The sequence below is a fragment of the Heptranchias perlo genome, chromosome 1, assembly GCF_035084215.1.
Source record: "Heptranchias perlo isolate sHepPer1 chromosome 1, sHepPer1.hap1, whole genome shotgun sequence".
NCBI lineage: Eukaryota > Metazoa > Chordata > Chondrichthyes > Hexanchiformes > Hexanchidae > Heptranchias > Heptranchias perlo.
Genome location: NC_090325.1, coordinates 136407905 through 136428031, shown reverse-complemented (window position 1 = coordinate 136428031; position 20127 = coordinate 136407905). Strand labels below are relative to the sequence as shown.

Below are 20127 nucleotides of genomic sequence, written 5' to 3'. Positions count from 1 at the left end.
AGGACACCCAAATCTCTTTGGACACCAACATTTAATAGTTTCGCACCATTAAAAAATATTCTGTTTTTCAATTCTTCCTACTAAAGTGAATAACCTCACATTTCCCCATGTTATGCTCCATCTGCCACCTTCCTGCCCACTCACTTAACTTGTCTATATCCCTTTGCAGACTCTTTGGGCTCAATTTTACAATGGTGGCAGGTTGGCACCGGCGGGGGGCGGGGGGTGAAGGTGGTGAAGGTGCGCATGGCAAACCCGCATGAACAAAACTTACCGTTGCCGACGTGATGGCATGTTGATTGCTGATGATTAACATCCTCTCCGGGTTTCACGCCCGGCCGCCAGCCTGATTGACAGGCTGGCTGCTGTCAGGAGCTGCAATGCCGGTGGTGGAGTGGGGGGGGGGGGGTGCAGAGAGAAAGAGAGAGAGCGAGACGTCATCCGGCGCTGGAACGGAAGATCGGTGAGGGGAGAGTGGAAGATCCGGCGCTAGACTGGAAGACCGGGGGTGCGGGAGATCGGGGTGGGGAGAGGGGAAGATTGGGTGAAGAGGGGGACATCGGAGCGGGGTACATCGGACATCGGAGCAGGGTGCAAAAGTAGGTTCATTTAGTATTTTCACTTCCATCAATGGTTTTTAATTTAGTTTCTTGTTCCCTGATCCGGCCCTTCACATCTGGTTTCAACAGGCGTGAATCAGAAGCGGTGGGCAAGCCACCCAGGTACTTAATCTGTCACAGGTAAAGTGTCTTAAGTACCTCAATGAGGTACATTTGGTTCTTCAACTGTCATCCCGCCGGCTTTAATTGCCAGCGGGACTTCCATTTTCGGGTCGCCCGCGCGCACAGAGGTGGGTCCCCAAGAAACTCGGAAGTCGGCGGGTTGGAGCTGGCTTCCAAACCCGAATGGGATTTCCGTGATTTTCGGAGCCCCAACGCACCCACAATTGCCTCCTAAAATCACCCCCTTTGTGTCCTCTTCACAGCTTATTTTCCCACCTAGCTTTGTATCGTCAGCAAACTTGGATACATTATGTTCGGTCCCTTCATCCAAGTCATTAATATAGATTGTAAATAGCTGAGGCCCAATCACCGATCCCACTAGTTACAGCCTGCCAACCTGAAAATGACCTGTTTATCCTTACTCTCTGTTTTCTGTCAGTTAACCAATCCTCTATCCTTGCTAATATGTTACTCCCAACCCCATGAGCCCTTATCTTGCGTAACAACCTATTATGTGACATTGTATCGAATGCTTTTTGAAAAGCCAAATGTACTACATCCACTGGTTCCCCTTTATCTATCCTGCTAGTTACATCCTCAAAAAACACTAATAAATTTGTCAAACACGATTTACCTTTCATAAAACCATGTTAACTCTGCCTAATCATATTCTGATTTTCTAAGTGCTCTGTGACCACTTCCTTAATAATGGATTCCAGCATTTTCCCAACAAATGTCAGGCTAATTTGCCTGTAGTTCTCTGTTTTCTCTCTCCCGCCTTTCTTAAATTGCGGGGTTACATTTGCTACCTTCCAATCTGCTGGGACCGTACTAGAATCTAGGGAAATTTTGAAAGATCATAACCAATGCATCCACTATCTCTGCAGCCACCTGTTTAAAACCCTTGGACGTAGGCCATCAGGTCCAGGGAATTTGTTCACTTGTAGTGCCATTAGTTTCTCAAGTACTTTTTCTCTACTGATAATAATTACTTCAAGAGGCATTTTATAAATTCAACATGCTTCTTTGCATTTGCACCTTAATTGATTTTGCTTTGTCATTACTATTACTTGTTTATTGCTGTAATCAAATTACTCTAAAGTTGTCCTCAACAAATGGTTTTAACTTCCCTAAACAAACACTGAGCTCTTCTTGTAGATCGGTATCAAAAATGAAATCCACCCTCACAAAGTGGTAGAATGTGGATTTGTGCCCATCATTTGCCACGTGATGAGTTTCTGATCGTGACCTGACTATCGAGCACAGATGCCACAGTACAGAGCAGAGACGCAAGCGTTGCCTTTTACTGCACCTTTTAGGAGCCAGACTGGTGATAACAGGTCACTTATCAGTCTTATCTTCCTTTCATTGGGGCCTGGTGTGTGGCACAGAATGGTCCAATTAGAGAAAGAAATAACTAACTAAATATTAAAATAAAGTACATTAACTCAAAAGTGTACTAAATGTAACAAGGTTTTCTACCAAATTTAAACGGGCTTTTAGATAAAACAAAGCAATTGCACAAAAAAAGCAGTGTACTTAGAAACACAAAAAGTAATTTGTTTCTCATTGCAGCTTAGGCCAAATGCTGTGCTGCCGATCAGTCTGATAGATTATGGTAGAGGCAATCTTGACAGTACACATAAATCAGGTCTGTTTCAGCAGGCTCCGCACTGCATACAATTGAGTAAGATAATATAACTCAAGTAACTACTGTTCTGCTATACAAGAATCCAGGATTACAGTTCTCATTTCCCAGCAACATACAACCAGCACCAAACCACAGTCCACCAAAAGCTGTATCAGCAAACTCTGCAGTATAAAGTAGTTGAAGAACAAAAATGAGAGCAACTTTTAAATGCAGCAAAAAACCCAGAGTAGTGCCATTGAATTCCCAAAGTGTAGGCGCAGCCAGCTTCAAGCCTAATGTAAAACTACCAGGACTCACTAAGACCAGCTGATGGAAAGATGCATTTTTAGTCTTATTGAGTCTAGTAGCTTTAGATTTGGCTTGCAGATGACGACACAAGATTCACACCTCATGAAACCAACTGCACAGTGTAAAATAAAAAAAGAAATAATTTGCATTTGTATAGCGCCTTTCTCGACCTCAGCACTTTACAGGCAATGAAGTACTTTTGAAGTGTAGTCATTGTTGTCACGTAGGAAATGCGGCAGCCAATTTGCACACAGCAAGATCCCACAAACAACAATGAAATAAATAACTTGATTATCTATTTAGATGTTAGTTGAGGAATAAATATTGGCCAGGACACTGGGACAACTTCCAGGGAAAGCATCTTTAATTAATTCTTCAATTGTTACCATCTTCCCAGCATTTGTCCAGTAGGTTATCAATCAGGGTATGAGGTCAGCTCCTCTGAAACATCCTTTTCTTTTCTCCAGCTATCATCACCATGGTGATGGTGAGATGGTTCATGAACCCTAAACTTTTTCAGACATGTTGGTGCTGAAAATAGACCTTTCAAATTCAAGGGTCATTTGATCGTCCCTGCTACCTACAAATTAGGCCACTAAACCTGCTACCAGTTTCCGTTTCTTCAAATTTTACATTATTTCCCCAATACATTGCATAAAGTAGTCCTGATATTCATGAAAATGGAACTATTTAATTTTGTTATTGGGTCTGGAAGTTTGAGCTAGAAATGAGAAATTTCATATTAACCATTCTTTTTTTTATTCGTTCATGGGATGTGGGCATCGCTGGCGAGGCCGGCATTTATTGCCCAACCCTAATTGCCCTTGAGAAGGTGGTGGTGAGCCGCCTTCTTGAACTGCTGCAGTCCGTGAGGTGAAGGTTCTCCCACAGTGCTGTTAGGAAGGGAGTTCCAGGATTTTGACCCAGCAACGATGAAGGAACGGCGATATATTTCCAAGTCGGGATGGTGTGTGACTTGGAGGGGAACGTGCAGGTGGTATTGTTCCCATGTACCTGCTGGTCTTGTCCTTCTAGATGGTAGAGGTCGCGGGTTTGGGAGGTGCTATCGAAGAAGCCTTGGCGAGTTACTGCAGTGCATCCTGTGGATGGTACTCACTGCAGCCACTGTGCGCCGGTGGTGAAGGGAGTGAATGTTTAGGGTGGTGGATGGGTTGCCAATTAAGCGGGCTGCTTTGTCTTGGATGGTGTCGAGCTTCTTGAGTGTTGTTGGAGCTGCACTCATCCAGGCAAGTGGAGAGAATTCCATCACACTCCTGAGTTGTGCCTTGTAGATGGTGGAAAGGCTTTGGGGAGTCAGGAGGTGAGTCACTCGCTGCGGAATACCCAGCCTCTGACCTGCTCTTGTAGCCACAGTATTAATGTGGCTGGTCCAGTTAAGTTTCTGGTCAATGGTGACCCCCAGGGTGCTGATGGTGGGGGATTCGGCGATGGTAATGCCGTTGAATGTCAAGGGGAGGTGGTTAGACTCTCTCTTGTTGGAGATGGTCATTGTCTGGCGCAAATGTTACTTGCCACTTATGAGCCCAAGCCTGGATGTTGTCCAGATCTTGCTGCATGCGGGCTCGGACTGCTTCATTATCTGAGGGGTTGAGAATGGAATGGAACACTGTGCAATCATCAGCGAACATCCCCATTTCTGACCTTATGATGGAGGGAAGGTCATTGATGAAGCAGCTGAAGATGGTTGGGCCTAGGACACTGCCTTGAGGAACTCCTGCAGCAATGTCCTGGGGCTGAGATGATTGGCCTCCAACAACCACTACCATCTTCCTTTGTGCTAAGTATGACTCCAGCCACAGGAGAGTTTTCCCCCTGATTCCCATTGACTTCAATTTTACTAGGGCTCCTTGGTGCCACACTCGGTCAAATGCTGCCTTGATGTCAAGGGCAGTCACTCTCACCTCACCTCTGGAATTCAGCTCTTTTGTCCATGTTTGGACCAAGGCTGTAATGCGGTCTGGAGCCGAGTGGTCCTGGCGGAACCCAAACTGAGCATCGGTGAGTAGGTTATTGGTGAGTAAGTGCCGCTTGATAGCACTGTCGATGACACCTTCCATCACTTTGCTAATGATTGAGAGTAGACTGATGGGGCGGTAATTGGCTGGATTGGATTTGTCCTGCTTTTTGTGGACAAGACATACCTGGGCAATTTTCCACATTGTTGGGTAGATGCCAGTGTTGTAGTTATGTTATGAAAGTTCATCATTGCAATAGTTTGTAACAATTTTCATTACCAGATATAGTAGCTGATCCTTAGCATTTGTTGCATTTATTAATTATCAAAGATTTTCAATAATACTGCGTAATTGAATCATTTAACCTTTAATCAACAAAAAACTTTCAAATCTGCCGGAATGAGCACCAAGGGCACATACTTGTTTGTTCAAAATCATGCTCTAAACAAATTGATTGGGGGTAATTTTCACTTTGGGCGATAATGTAAAACAGCAATATTGGATCAGCCTCCTGTTAATGGAAATGAAAATCGGGAGAGATTTATAACGGGCTGCTAAATTGATATTACCCATTTTACACTATCGGCAAAAGTCAAAAATGATCTCCATTAATGACAAAATAAACACTTTGGGGCCGACATTCCAGTGTGGTAAAGTAGAACCCACAGCTGGCCAAATTGAAAGATACCAACTCAATGGTAAATTGTGGGGACAGGATCATTAGAAAGTTCAGGGCCTGTAAAGGTGCATCAGAGCTGCCTACCCTCCTATGCCTGCCAGAATGCAGAACAGCACATAGCTGCTCCACTACAATGCCCACAAGGCCCTGCCCAGGCCAAAGAGAAACAGGCCTTGAAAGACCTTCAACTCCAATGGGAGCTATAACTCTGGCAGTATAGTAATCGATCCAACTGTGGGATCGATTACCTTATTTCTGGCAAGGACTCGGGTCTCAGCAGGACTCATGCCAGCTCTCAGTTACCAAATTACTTGGTTAATAGTTTGGTACAACCTGTAGTTTACAATGTGAAGTACGTGCACTATCTTGACAATGATATCCTAAAGGAGAAATTTGAACTTGTTTCATCAAACAGGAAAAGGGAAGAAAAATGCAAAGTCGGAGCCAAAAGGGGCTGTGAGTAAAGTCACTGGAAAGAAAATTACAAGGATCATCGGACTGGGAAAAAAGAAGCCATCGACAGATGAACAGACCTCCTCTGCTGAGGAAGACATCCCAACCTGTGGTATGTTTCTTAATGCTCTTGGCAGAGATTACTTAAGGCCTGTTGGCGTTCCAAAACACAATATTTTTATTTTTAAATGTTTCAGTTCATTTTTACAAACGCACTTGTGCTTTGTTTACATTTTCAAATCCCATTTGCTTTAACATCCACAGACATCATGGGGTTCTCCCGATCATTTGCTAAAGTTACATCAGTTGGTCGGGAGAACCCCTGAGGAAATTCAACCCCTTTATGTTCGTGGAAACCATTAATACAAATTGCCCACTTTGGCAGAGGAAGGTTGAGCTCGATAATTGGCCCTATTTTCCTTTGTGCCTATCAGTATACAAAGGTCATAGGCTCCAAGTGGATTTGGCCAAGTACCAATTATATGATTTTAGACTGCATGTTATCAATGAACAATTTATGTAGTGCAAAAAACCTCACACTTGTGAAAGCTTGCCTATAAGGCTCCTTTTCATCTAAGGTGTTACAGATGCTTTGAAAATAAGGAAGCAGGAAGGCTTCTTTCTGAGAGTGACAGAAAATGTGGTGTAAGTGAGTAGAGGATGAGCATTTTCCCTCCTGCTCTGATCTTTCTAGGCTATCTGAATGTGTTGTCTAACAATCGATGGAGAGAACGCTGGTGCAGAGTGAAAGATAACAAGCTGATCCTCCATAAAGATAGGACTGACCTGAAAATTAACATGGCTTCTATTCCACTGCGCGGATGTGAAATCATTCCAGGCCTCGATTCCAAGCACCCGCTGGCATTCCGTCTGCTCAGGAACGGACAGGAAGTTGCAGTTTTAGAGGTGCAGTATTACTACATTCAATGAATTACAATGATTGAACTGAAAACATCAGTATCATTACTTCAACATCAGTATCATTACTTCAATAATAATCAAACACATGGAGGAAAGTGGTTCTGTCTTTGTTTGTTGCCTTATTTAAACAAAAAAAAAACAAATAGATGGAGCAAATCAATCAGAATGTGAGTTCAGGGTTAATTGCAGTATTTAGCACAAGAAGTGCTGACTTCAGAGTAGAGCATGAGCCTCTCAGGCATTTTGTTGCAACCACAAAGGAATTCCAACATAAGCTAATGGTAAAAGATAATTTCTTTCATGGACGTCTGACATGGTTAACTTTTTGAATTGATATTAACTTGAATTGCTAGTAATCAAAGAACTATGAAGCGAAAGTATTGTAACACGCTGATGAGGGGTGAGGTGAGGTCAGGATGGAGGGGCGAGGGGGGGTTATGGGAGAGCAAATGGTATCTCGTTGAATCCAAAGCAGATCTAAGCCAAACTGCTTTAAAGAAGTCCTATTTTCCCTTCTGGTTCTGATGGCAAAATGGAAAACCTGACTCGGCAGTTTCCAATTGACCATTGAGGTGGGGGGGGGGGGCAGTGGGGGGGGTGGTGGAGTGGTGGTGGTGGAAGAAAATTCCACATTTAAAGGAATGCAACTCTTCCTGCTTGCACTCAGAGTTGCTGCTTTGTTTATTTTGATGTGGAGATGCCGGTGATGGACTGGGGTTGACAAATGTAAGGAATCTAACAACACCAGGTTATAGTCCAACTGTTTTATTTGAAAATCACAAGCTTTCGGAGGCTTTCTCCTTCGTCAGGTGAGCGAGTGTCACACTCGCTCACCTGACGAAGGAGAAAGCCTCCGAAAGCTTGTGATTTTCAAATAAAACAGTTGGACTATAACCTGGTGTTGTTAGATTCCTTACATTTGTCTATTTTGAATATTGCCAGTGTATATAATGCTTGCCAGAGTGAATTTCCCGACTTCCAAGTGTGAGTATTAATACAAATAATTTCTGTAACTATTTTAACTGTCTCAACATTTAGTCAGCAGGTTTGTGGCTTTAGCCCATGAAATATTTATATACCACACATGGATATCAGCGAGTGACCATATGCTTCTTGCTAAGATTAAACATGAACAAAGCTGTGGTCAAATTATAATAAAAATGCATACGTTTTAAAGTAAACCATTGATAGCCAAAACTAGGTAGAAATAATGCTGTTTTCACTTGTATATTACTACTGCAGGTTATTCGTATTAATAAAGGTTATTTTATAAAGGCTGCCCACAAAGATGTTTTGTTAACTGTATCCAGTTATTACTAAGAGCAGAGCCTTTGCTTGTAATCATTTTTTAAATAGAAATTTCCATTTGCTGCACTGTATTGCTGACTGCTTACTGCCAGGTAATGTGCTCACTGACTAATATCCTGCATTTTAGGAATTTCAGTGTAATATCCCACTTCCTGATTCAAATCTGCAAGATAATATTGCTGCTCCTGTTCCCACTTCTCCTCTTCCAACTTCACTGAGGCTGCCTCCTAGAGGTGGTCTTACATTGGTTTTCCATTGTAATACTGTGACTGGAAGAACACCCTTCTTTAATTTATACTTTTCAACAAAAAAAATTAGGCAGCATCCTATAGTGCCATTCTATTTTCCATTTTTTTGTATCAGTGGAAAATAGTGCAACAGCACAGTAGCCTGCTAAATAGCATTCAGAACATACATTTAAGCTCAAATCTGCAAAACTGTCATGCTTCCCAACCACACTGCTCATTAATGATGACAGTAACATGCTAGCATGATCAGAACAACAAAGCAAAGTTTTTAGTAATAACAATCAGCTCCATGATACAGCAGGTAGGAATCATCTTTTGCCATTCAGCAAGTATGTTTATAAAAGTGCAGACGTAAAGAGAGTTTGGGCGTGAATTTAGCCTGGAAAAACGGGTGGGTTGGGGGCGGGGAGGCAGTAAAAATTGCAAAAATCTAAAACCCACCTTCAACACGCCCATTTCCGGTTTTCATGGGGTGGGACAAGGAGTGGGCAACCAACCCGCTCTCAGGAGGCGGGTCGGGCATTAAGAGCTTTTAAGGAGGCTGCGGGCCTCCATTTCCAAAGCTTTTTTGATTTTAGCCCCTTGAGGCCAGGATTCCCGGGCCTTCTCCTTCACGCCAAGTGAGAGGAAGCAAGAAGGCGCAAAACTGCAGGTAAGTGCCTGTATAGTACAGTTTGTAGGCCTGGAGGAGCAGGAGTGCTTCTCTCGGGCCCAACGAGCCCACCTGCAGCGACCGCGACCTCCCCCCAACAATCGCCGACCCCCCCCCATGATCGCGACCCCTCCAACGATCATCATCCCCCCGAAATGATAGCTGACCCCCGCAGTGACCCCCGATCCCAAACCCCCCATGACTGACCCCCAATCCCTCCCCAATGACTGTCGTCCAATCCCCCCGATGACTGTCCCCTGATGACTGTCCTCCGATCCCCCCGATGACTGTCCCCTGATGACTGTCCTCTGATCTCCCCGATGACTGTCCCCCGATCTCTCCGATGACTGTCCCCCGATGACTGATCCCTTCCCTCCAATGACTGACCCCCCCATCTTCCCCCGATGACTGACCCCCGATGACTAACCCCTCCACCCCATGACTGACACCCCTCCCCCCGAGGATTGACACCCCCCTGGTGACTCCCGTGCTCGTCGATGCCCTCCCCAGATGCCCCCCATGCCTCCCTGAAGCCCCGTCCCCATCCATCCCATCTAACACTTACCTGAACACATCCTGTTCCCTCCTCTTCTCCCGTCCGACTGAGACCAGCTTGTATATCAGGCTGGCCTGTCGGGCAGGAAACGGTCAAAAAGAAATAAAAGTCGTTCTTACCTCAAAATCGTACGGACGAGCGGGAAACCCATACTTCCAGGTTTCCCATCTTCAATTCGAACCCCCCTTCCCCTTCCCTGCTCTGGGCTAAAATTATGCCCTTTGTGTTCGAAAATCTTCTAGGTTAATTTGTCTGTGCACCAAATATAGAAGCAGTCATTTAACTTGAAGAATTGAGGCTTTCTTCGTTAGAACAACGCAGATTACAGGGCAATTATGATAGAAGTGTTTAAAGTTATGAAATGATGGGACAGGGTAGACAGAAGCAGTCTGTTTCCAGTAAAAAGATAAAGGGCAGAACTTTCAACTTTGGTGGGGGTGTAAAATGGGTGATGTCAGATCGACCACGTTATACACCCTGCCCAATTTTTCTTTCTATTGACTTCACGAAGTTGAAAGACCTGGTGAATATGTCTTGGCAAAGATTAATTAATATCTATTATCTGGTCGGACTATTGTCCAGATTTACTGTGTGTGCGCGTATGCCGACGTGTGTGTAAATCTAGCTTTGTTTAATAGCTGATTTGATGCTGTGTTGAACTGCAGCCCACTGACCTGTTAGTGTACTGTGCCATCCAGTGGTTACAACCAAAGATTGCAACTGTGTAGCTTTGAAAACACTGGGCCAAATGCTGCACCATCCAGCAATGAGAAATGTACACACTAGATAGTAATAGGCAGTAGAATTTTCTGTTGGTGAAAGGAAGGTAGAAGTTTGTAACACAAACAGAGAGGACACAAAGAAAATGGACTTCAAATAGTAGAGAAAAGGGCAAACAAATATCAGTGGCTGATTAGATGCACATTTCTCATGAGTATCAAAGGAAAGGACTTGCATTTATATAGCGCCTTTCACAATTTCACGATACCCCATAGCACTTCATAGCCTCATTTAGCAGCTCATTGGAATTGAAGTCAGGGCCAGGAGTAGCAGCAACATTCAGTGTACACCGATACTGGATCAGGAACTCACAAACATCATTTTGACACTGGAATTTTTTGTTCAAATTTAACTAAAGGTTTTAATGTAAGTGTAACACATTGCTTATCATTTGTTCAGCTCAGTTTCCTCTGTAATGGTCCACGTGAATTCCAAAATGTCAAACTGTACCACAGAGATCAAACATAAAGTGTTTTAAATAAAGAATTCACAACAACTAAAATATATTTATTTTATAACTTATGCATGTAGGATTGTAGTTGGAGATTAAAGTGAATTAAAAAACATATCACATGCCCTGCTTTCTTGAAAGCTCTGGAATGAACATTAGTGATGCTTTCACAATGATTCAAGGAAGTGAGGATAATGTAGTAGTTGTAATGAATAGCTACTGTTTTCTAGGCTTTCTGCAGGTAATTCCTGCGAAAGTTCCTATACTGAGAAGAATAAGTTTGATAATTAACAAACATACTCTAAAAGTTTACTAAGAACCAAAGAATGAAAATACTTAACCCTTAATGACCTTAAAGCTTTGAAAATAGATTAAAACCAAGCAGTAAAGATGGAGAATGGAGACTACACCTCCAGTTTTTCCCGCGTCTTGTGGTGAGAGATTTGAATCCAATCCCTGAAACCTAATGACTGAGTTTATGCGCAAGCATATTTATGACTAAACTATTTTAAAGCATTGTAAGGAGCAATCAGCGATGTCCCTAAACAGATGACTGAAGTTCAAGAGAGTGCCTTAACTAGGAGGATTAGGTAGATGCAGCCATGATATGGATTTTGTTGACCGGAGGTCACCGGTTATGGTTACTGGCTTAATACACAGAGGAGAAGAGTCAATTCTCTCTTAACTCTCAATTCACTTTATTCACGCCGTTAGATCATATCAGCAGTCGACGTCTCAAGTCCCTAGCCAACAATTTAAACCTTAGAGAATTTGAGTAAAGATAAAGAAAGAACTTACATTTATATAACGGTTTTCATATCCTCAGGTCATCTTAAAGCGTTCCACAGCCAGTGAATTACTTTTGAAGTATAGTCACTGTTATGTAGGCAAACATGACAGCCAATTTGCAAATAGCAAAGTCCACAAACAGCAATGAGATAACAACAACAACCTGCATATATATAGCACCTTTAATGTAGTAAAACGTCCAAAGGCACTTCACAGGAGGGTTATCAAACAAAATATGACACTGAACCACATAAGGAGATATTAAGACAAGTGGCCAAAAGCTTGGTCAAGGAGGTAGGTTTTAAGGAGTGTCTTGAACGAGGAGAGGTAGAGAGGTTTAGGGAGGGATTTCCAGAGCTTAGGGCCTAGGAAGATGGAGGCATGGCTGCCAATGGTGGAGCAAAGATAATCGGGGATACCCCGGAGGCCAGAATTGGAGGAGTGCAGAGATCTCGGAGGGTTGTAGGGCTTGAGGAGGTTACAGAGATAGGGAGGGGAGAGGCCATGGAAGGATTTGAAAACAAGGATGAGAATTTTAAAATTGAGGCAAACCCGGACCGGGAGCCAATGTAGGTCAGGGAGCACAGGGGTGGTGGGTGAACAGGACTTGGTGTGGGTTAGGATACTGGCAGCAGAGTTTTGAATATAAATGACTAATTAATCTGTTTTAATGATGTTGGTTGAGGGATAAATGTTGGCCAGGACATCAGGAGAACTCCCCTGTTCCTCTTCAAATAGTGCTGTGGGATATTTTACACCCACTTGAACAGGCAGATGGTCCCTGTTTAAATTCTTATCCAAAAATGGCACATCTGACAATGCAGCACTCTCGTGATACTAGATTACGTGCTCAAGTCTTGCAGTGGGTATTGAGTTGGCTAAAATCCATGATAAAGGATTTGGAAAGTCAGTTATGTCACAGTAACTCACAGGTCCTCAATCTGCCTCAAGGAAGCAGATACCTGAAAAAACTTAACCTGAGCGACTGGTCATACCAATCAACACTCGAGGTCTATTACGCTCACTGCAAGAACAGTGAAGGGAGATAATACTCCAACTCTTACGTTTCCTGTAAAAGGAGGTTGGAAGGCTGACCAGGAAGGCAGGCAGTAATAATTGGTAGGTGAATCAACTTAGGTTTTCTTGTGTACCTTGTAGCTGTCCATTACAGACAAGTTTACCTCCCTGGTTTTTCAGACAGAGAATGCAGCATAGAATCAGAACCAAAGAAAAAAAATCAAAAATGGATAGAGTTATGTTTTTAAAAAAAAATCACATCCCTGCCAACTCCAGAGTACAGTCCCTTAAATCCAAGGACTACAAACTCAAGTGCAGCTGGTACGCATTCATCGTCGGAACTTTCTCTATTATGTTAAACACTACTATGTCTCCCTCTCTTCAGCCAAATCCTGTTACTATTCCAGGATTATCCTGGAGTGCAAAGACATTCCATGGCTCCTTTTTTTCCCATAATAAACTGCCTCCTCAAACTCCTTTACACCAACTCCTCCACCCTCTCCTCTTCACCTTCCTCATCTATGTGCTGCCTCTCAGTGATATTATCCGCAAGCACAGAGTCAACTTCCATACATATATCTACCTCTCTGCCATCCCCCTTTATCCCTCTTATGTTGTGAGACTGTCCATGTGACATTGTCATTTTTGAGTCAACATTTTCTCCAACTGGACCTTTGGAACACCAAAGCCATCACTTTCAGCCCCCAGCCTAAACTCTGTTCCACTGACTCAATTCTCAAGCCACTTGCTTAGGCTGAACTAGACAGTGGGGTCGTGTTCGACCCAGAGCTGGCTTTCAAATCCCACATCATCTCCATTGTCAAGACCACGTACTTCCACCTCCACAATATCACCCACCTCTGCCCCTAACTCACCCCCACTGCTTCTGAAACCCTTATTCATAACCTTTGTCACTTCTAAACTTGATTTCTCTAGTGTCCTCATTGCTGGCCTCTGATGCTCCATAAACTCCAATTTGTTCAAAACTCAGCTGCCCACATTCAGTCCCAAACTAAGTCTAGCTTACATATCACCCTTGACCTTGCTGACCTACATTTGCTCCCTGTCCTTCAATGCATTAAATTTAAAGTCTTCAACCTTGTCCTTAAATCCATCCATGGTCTCGCCCCATCCTATCTCTGCAACCTCCTCCAGCTTTACATCTCCTTGCCTACCCTTTGGTTCTCCAACTCTGACCTTTTTGCATCCACCCTGCCCTTTGTCCCACCATTGGTCGCAGAGCCTTCAGCCACTTAAGCACCGCTATATGAAACACCCACCCTAAATACACAGCCTCTTCACTTCTCTCCCCATCCTTAAAAATATTCTCAACACCCACCTTTTTGACCAATCTTTCAGTCATCTCTTCTTACTCTTGCACCGTGACTTAGCATCTGCTCCTTTATCTAATTTCATTTTCTTCAACCCTCCCTCCACTGTGAAAGTGCTTTCTGATATTTTGTTTTTCATTAAAGGCACTATATAAATGTAAGTCATTGTTGTTTCCATGTGATGGCAGTGTCAGCAAGTTAATATCACATGATCAGCTCCATGCAGCCAAACTAAATATCACACAATTGAGGCAAAACTGTTTGTATTTTTCTACCACTTTTTAAAAAAATTGAAAGTTGTAAATTTACTTTAAATTATTCTTGCAGATATTCTAGTACAGAAAGTCTACACATTTTAAAAGCTGTAAAACCTAAACACTACTCTTAAGGCATTACTTAAAGGTACAAAGTCACCATAGTACACTGTCTTCAAAGATTGATAATCTATATATAGAATTATAAATGTATATTTATTCCCCAGTAAAATGGTTTACTTTACATTAATCATGCCTGTATTGATAAGCTACCACTAAGTGTACAACATTTTGTTTCTGCAGACCTCATCAGGAGAGGAGCTGGGTAGGTGGCTAGGTGTTTTACTAGCTGAAACCGGTTCTTCCACAGACCCAGCAGCCCTACACTATGATTACATTGATGTAGAAACAACTTCAAGTGTGATACAGACCGCAAAACAGTGCTTCAAGTAAGAATTTATTTTATTCATAGATAATTGACTTTTGATAAAACGTAAAAAGAAATGGAACAAAGATATTGGCTCGGAGTTTGCTCTGAGCGGTGAACGAACGGCGCCCGCCGCTCATTAGGTTTAAACTTACCCACAAATGATCCGCGGGCTTTAGTGCAGGAACTTCCTCTAATGATGAGCTGCAAAGAGTGCAGTGTCCTCTCCCGGGCATCGGTCAGCTGTGTGAACAAGGAAAGGAGCTCTCTGTCCCCTCAACCAATCAAATTGAAGCACTGTTGACAAGTTGCGCAGACACAGAACCAGGAAGTGAAAGCTACAACAGTAAATTCAATGTAAAATCAGTTGAAAGTTAATTTAGATGAAAAAACCCAGCATATCTTTTTTTGTGTAGATTAGTTCGTTTCCAGCTGGGCAGGAGAGCAACTTCACGCTGGTCCATTCATTTCACTGGTGAGCTGTCCTTCCCGCACAGCTTTCAAATGAGCAGGAAATCTCGTAGAGCATCTTCTGGATTTGGTGTTTGACTGCGCATGCACACTCTGCGCATTGCTCTTCCATTTGCCCTTAAACAACAATGAGTGCTTTTCGGCTTTCTGTTATTTTTGGAGCAAATTCCGGACCAATAAATGCTGTAGTTGCATTTACAGGATTAATCACGTCTTATTTTGTAAATTTGGACAGGTTTTTAAATACAATTGTATGGCTTCCCCGTTTGTCTTGATTTTCATGACACTGTGGTAAATATTGTCAGTTTAAGATATCTGTGCAAATAATGCATTTAATTGCACAGAGTATGAGGTACTTGTACCAAACAGTGGCCTTGTGATGTTTAATGCTTTGTTATAGAGCCCTTGGAGAAGGTGTAGAGGAGATTCACCAGAATTATACCATGGATGAGGAACGTCAGTTATGTGGAGAGACTAGAGAAGCTGGGATTGTTCTCCTTAGAGCAGAGAAGGTTAAAAGGAGCTTTAGTAGAGGTGTTCAAAATTATGAGGCGTTTTGATACAGTACAAAAGGAAAAACTATTTCCACTGGTGGGTGGGTCAGTAACCAGAGGACACGGATTTAAGATAATTGGCAAAAGAACCAGAGGGGAGAAGAGGAGAATTTTTTTTTACACAGCACTTTGTTATAATCTGGAATGCAGTGCCTGAAAGGACGGTGGAAGCAGATTCAATAATAACTTTAAAAGGGGAATTGGATATATACTTGAAAAGGAAAAATTTGCAGGCCTATGGGGAAAGAGCGGGGGAGTGAGACTAATTGGATAGCTCTTTCAAAGAGTCAGCACAGGCACAATGGGCCGAATGGTCTCCTTTTGTATTGTAAGATGCTATGATTCTATAGATATTTTTAAGCATTGCAATCCATTAATTATAAATTATTTATACACAAGCATTACAAAACACAGAATTGCTGTTATCAAAGTAGATAATTGTTTGAATTTAAGACTGAACTGGTTAAGCAAAAGCAGAATTTTATTTAGATATTATACTGATTTTATATTTTACAGTCAGTATGCAGCACATCTATAACAAGGAGTTAATACATGCAGAGAGTAATGGATCAGCTGCATAAATGTATTAATCCTAACAGTACAGTGATATTACACACTAGAGCAGAAATGCACTATGCCACTGTGTTGTCAGATGCTGGTCTCCTTCTGTGATTCTTTACGTGGGGAGTTCTAAATTTAACAATACCACTGGGAGTACAGGCAAGACTCTTCCTAATAGGGAAAAATGGATGGAGAATTATCCCAGTCTGCTATCATCCACCTCCTAGTTCAGTTCAGATTGGCATTGGTAGAACAGTGAAGGAAGGTTACCTATCTCCCTTTTCTGCCACATTTGGTGCAGACCAGGGAGAAAAATAAGAGTTTACCTTCGAAACAACAAAAAAAATTGCCGGTACTTAGGGTGATGGTGACATCACAGTGCAAGTGCTGGGTTGCTCCCGCCGGAGTTAGTCTGTTGCTAACTCCGGCAGGCAGTCGGAGGAGATTCTTTGAATTCCATACCAATGGCAGGTGCCTGCATCATTAGGGACACATCTCGAATGCCCACCGGTCAGGAGAAGCCAATAATTCTGGCAGAGGATGCCCATTCTGGGGTACCAGGGCTTCCCCCAGAAACAGGTTCGATTTTGGTCCATTCATCTCCTTTATAAAGGATATAAACTAGAAACATTTTCTAAATCTTTGGTAGACCCCACTTGCCTCAACATGCCTTGTTTCACTAGACGTACTGCCAGCTGGTGGGTTTCCAGCTGAGACCCCCCACCCCTGGCCATGCTCCCTCTGATATGGGTGACCTTTTTTGGGGTTGGTGAAGGCTGTGCTCCATTCAAGGCGCCATGGAAACTGGCTGGGTAGACTGGGATCCAGCATATCCAGGTTCCAACCTAATTTCTGGCCGTTCTGCCACACTCCCACTGGATGTACAGCGGGAGTACTCCAGAAGGGCCACTCGTTTTCACCCCAGAATGCTTCATATGATAAGTATTCATCTTTCAAAAATCACTTTTTTTCTTTTTCAGTTTACTACACAGACGGTCGATATCTCCAAACAGATATGGTGGCAACATCGCTAATGGATATGCATGTCCTCGTGGAGTCTCCCTTCATTACGACGATGTACCTTGCCTAAATGGAACAGTAAGGCATTTGAGTTAGCATGGCATCGATGGCAATCTTTTATACAAAATCAAAACCAATCAGTGCAAAGCAATCAGTTCAGTAAGGGAATTACAATAACACTGGAAAACAGTGGGAGTTTTTCTTTTCTTGGATCCAGGTGACAATATTGACAAAAGTTTAGGCACAAATACAGTTTATTTTTGTCCTCACAACAACTTTCAATTTGCCTTTGACCTCGCAGAGCTTAAAAAGTAGTGCAATGGGGCAGCAGGCTTGCAGTTTGCTACTTGTGTACAGGAGGAGTCCATGTAAAGATTAAACCAAAAAAAGGCAAATTTCTTGTGAAGTTATGATTTCAATCTTAATTTTTAGTCATATAAAATATTAAAATACAGGGCTATGGGGAAAGAGTAGGGGAGTGGGACTAATTAGATAACTCTTTGAAAGAGCTGGCACAGGCACGATGGGCCGAATGGTCTCCTTCTGAGCTGTAGCATACTATACTATGATAATGTGTCTAGGAGTGACTAGATACCATTAATCTGATCAAGAAATTCTAGTCACATCATAAACTGAGAGCAAATTCGGTTAATTATAATTACAGGCTAATTAGTTATTGCCCAAAGCTCCGATAATCTGGTTAATTAAGTAAGTGAATGTACTTGAAGCACTGGAAAGTCTACCACCATTTTGTGACTAAGCACTGTAAAGACTAACAGAATAGTTGTTACAGTTATTGGGAGCCTTAAAGATTTTTGACCTTGCAGTTGTATACTGAAGTCATTCTGTACAATTTATTTCCAAAACCTTATAGTATATAGTGGCTCTCTCTTTGTGAACCATGTGAATTGAACCAACAGTAGTAGTATTTTGAGCAGCACACTGGTAGACAATGTCATCTTTCTCTAGCATTTTATGCTTCATTTATGCTCAGAGATGGCACAGCAGCATCCTGAATCAATTTTTGATGACATGTTTGTAAAACGTGGAAGCTTTTAGTGCAGAGATCCTGAATTGTTTTTGTTATTTTGTGCCTGTTGCTGGAGGGAGGAGGAACAAACCTTTTAACATTAGTGTTATGTACAAACGTTCTTCCCCAGTGCACAGGCCTTTTTATATTAGAAGCCATGTAAAAACCATCCTTCGAGCTTGATGGATCTAAATTTGAATGCTAACCCAGCAGTTTCCTCAACACTGAATAGAGTAGGTTTTTAACATTGCTCTGCTACAAATTTTCCTTATCCTTGCTATTAATGCCAACAATGATTGCACAGATGGAATTGTGCCCATATTTTATTTTGGTAAAATGTTATATTTTGCATCATGATTCAAACACTGAAGACATGAATAACAAAAGAAACAGTTTAATGAATTATTTCCAGTAGTAGGATCAAAGATGCCAAAAGGATGTGAGCCTTGTTATATTACCATTTATGCTTTGGCTACATTTACAGTACTGCAGTATATTTTTTGCCAGTTTGTAGACACTGCATTTAGTCTGCATGTCTTTGCTTCTAACACCTGAAGCTTGTTCTATATTATATATCGCAGGAACAAGAGGTTTTCACTACTAACGCTAGTGTTCCCTGGTATGAGGAAGTTCACGGTGACAGCCCAGACCTGTACGACAACGTTCCACTACCAAAACCAATTGCACGCAAATCGCAACCACTTGTGGTCAAGAGTAGGCTTTCCACTGAAAAACTGTCCTCTAACAATAACAAAACTCTTGCCTCTTCACCTCTGTCTTCCACGCGGTCTATGACTAATAAAACTAACACCTCTGCTGCGGAAAAGGGAGCAGTCAAGACAGCCTCACAGGTACTTCTGTAGTCCACGAATTGTATGATTGCACTCACTCATGTTTGTGCCATTATTATGTGTGTACATTTCAAAAAACAAAACCCTTTTTCCAGGCAGGGTAAGTATTAACCACCCAAGTTTCTAAATAGGCATTTTCAGGCCTGATTACACTGTGTTACCTGTACTAAAAACTTTGGGGGTGAATTTCAGAGGGGATCCTCCCGCTTGCCCAGCGTTACTTTGGCAGAAGAGCTGTGGAAACCCTGGAAAAACAACGTTAAAGGCACTTTTGCCAGTTATCCGGTATTTACACGGCTCTTCTACCGAAGTTACAGCGGGTGAGCGGGAGAACTCCCATGGAAATTCACCCTCTAGCTACGTAAATTATTACTTTAGATGTTAAGAAAACGGTTTGGAATAGCGATACCCTAAATTTAAAGTGTTAAAGAACTTTGGTAGCTCTTTGGGATGGGGAACTGGAGGTTCAAATCATCCCGACATCATTGGTCTTAGGCTTTTATGGTTCTATTTCCAGCATGAGACACCTCCTTTGAATAATCTCTAGTTACCGAGTATATTGCCATATGTGTTCTAGTGAATTGGAAACTGATCGAAGTACATGCAGCACAGAACTATTGTTTTGATATAGAAGTAAAGCAAAGACAGCCATCTGCTGGATTTCTACCTACAGTACAGCAATGCCTGGCATTCATTCAACACCCACATACAACTAAGGTTTTCTGTCAGCCATGGAAAGGACTAAAATCACACAGGGATGCTGTCCTTTCATGCAATATATTGTCTTGGTTATACTATTTCTCCCTCCCCCACACCCACTTTGCTATATATGAGGCCTTATTCTAGGTCACTGCCTGTATTCTTATTCTCTCATTCTCAGCAGCAGTTTTCTCTGACTCCCACAACAGAAGTTGTACGGGGCCGATTTTCATGGCCTCCACCGGGCAGGAACGAGGTGGTAGCACTCCGAAAATCACAGGGCTGAATTTACTGCCCCAGTTCCACTCCACCTCCCCACCGCCATTTTGTTTGGAGTCTTCACAAGGGCGGCCCAGGCACTGTTTCATACGGGAGCCTATTGTCCTTAAGTTTAACTTCTTTCTATTATCGCTTTTGACCTGGCTGATTCTTGCTATG

At 42.5% G+C, this 20127-nt stretch overlaps 1 protein-coding gene across 2 annotated transcripts in view; it reads left to right on the top strand.

The window, feature by feature from the left end:
- Positions 1-20127, top strand: part of afap1 (actin filament associated protein 1) — a 276822-nt gene that overhangs the window by 222955 nt on the left and 33740 nt on the right. Inside the window, exons 9-13 of one of the 2 annotated variants that reach the window (XM_067991286.1) lie at positions 5732-5881; positions 6464-6675; positions 14380-14525; positions 17070-17187; positions 18721-18990. In XM_067991286.1, coding sequence (XP_067847387.1) covers positions 5732-5881; positions 6464-6675; positions 14380-14525; positions 17070-17187; positions 18721-18990 — 896 coding nt within the window. The remainder of the gene's footprint in view (positions 1-5731; positions 5882-6463; positions 6676-14379; positions 14526-17069; positions 17188-18720; positions 18991-20127) is intronic. The other variant, XM_067991293.1, reaches the window with a different exon arrangement.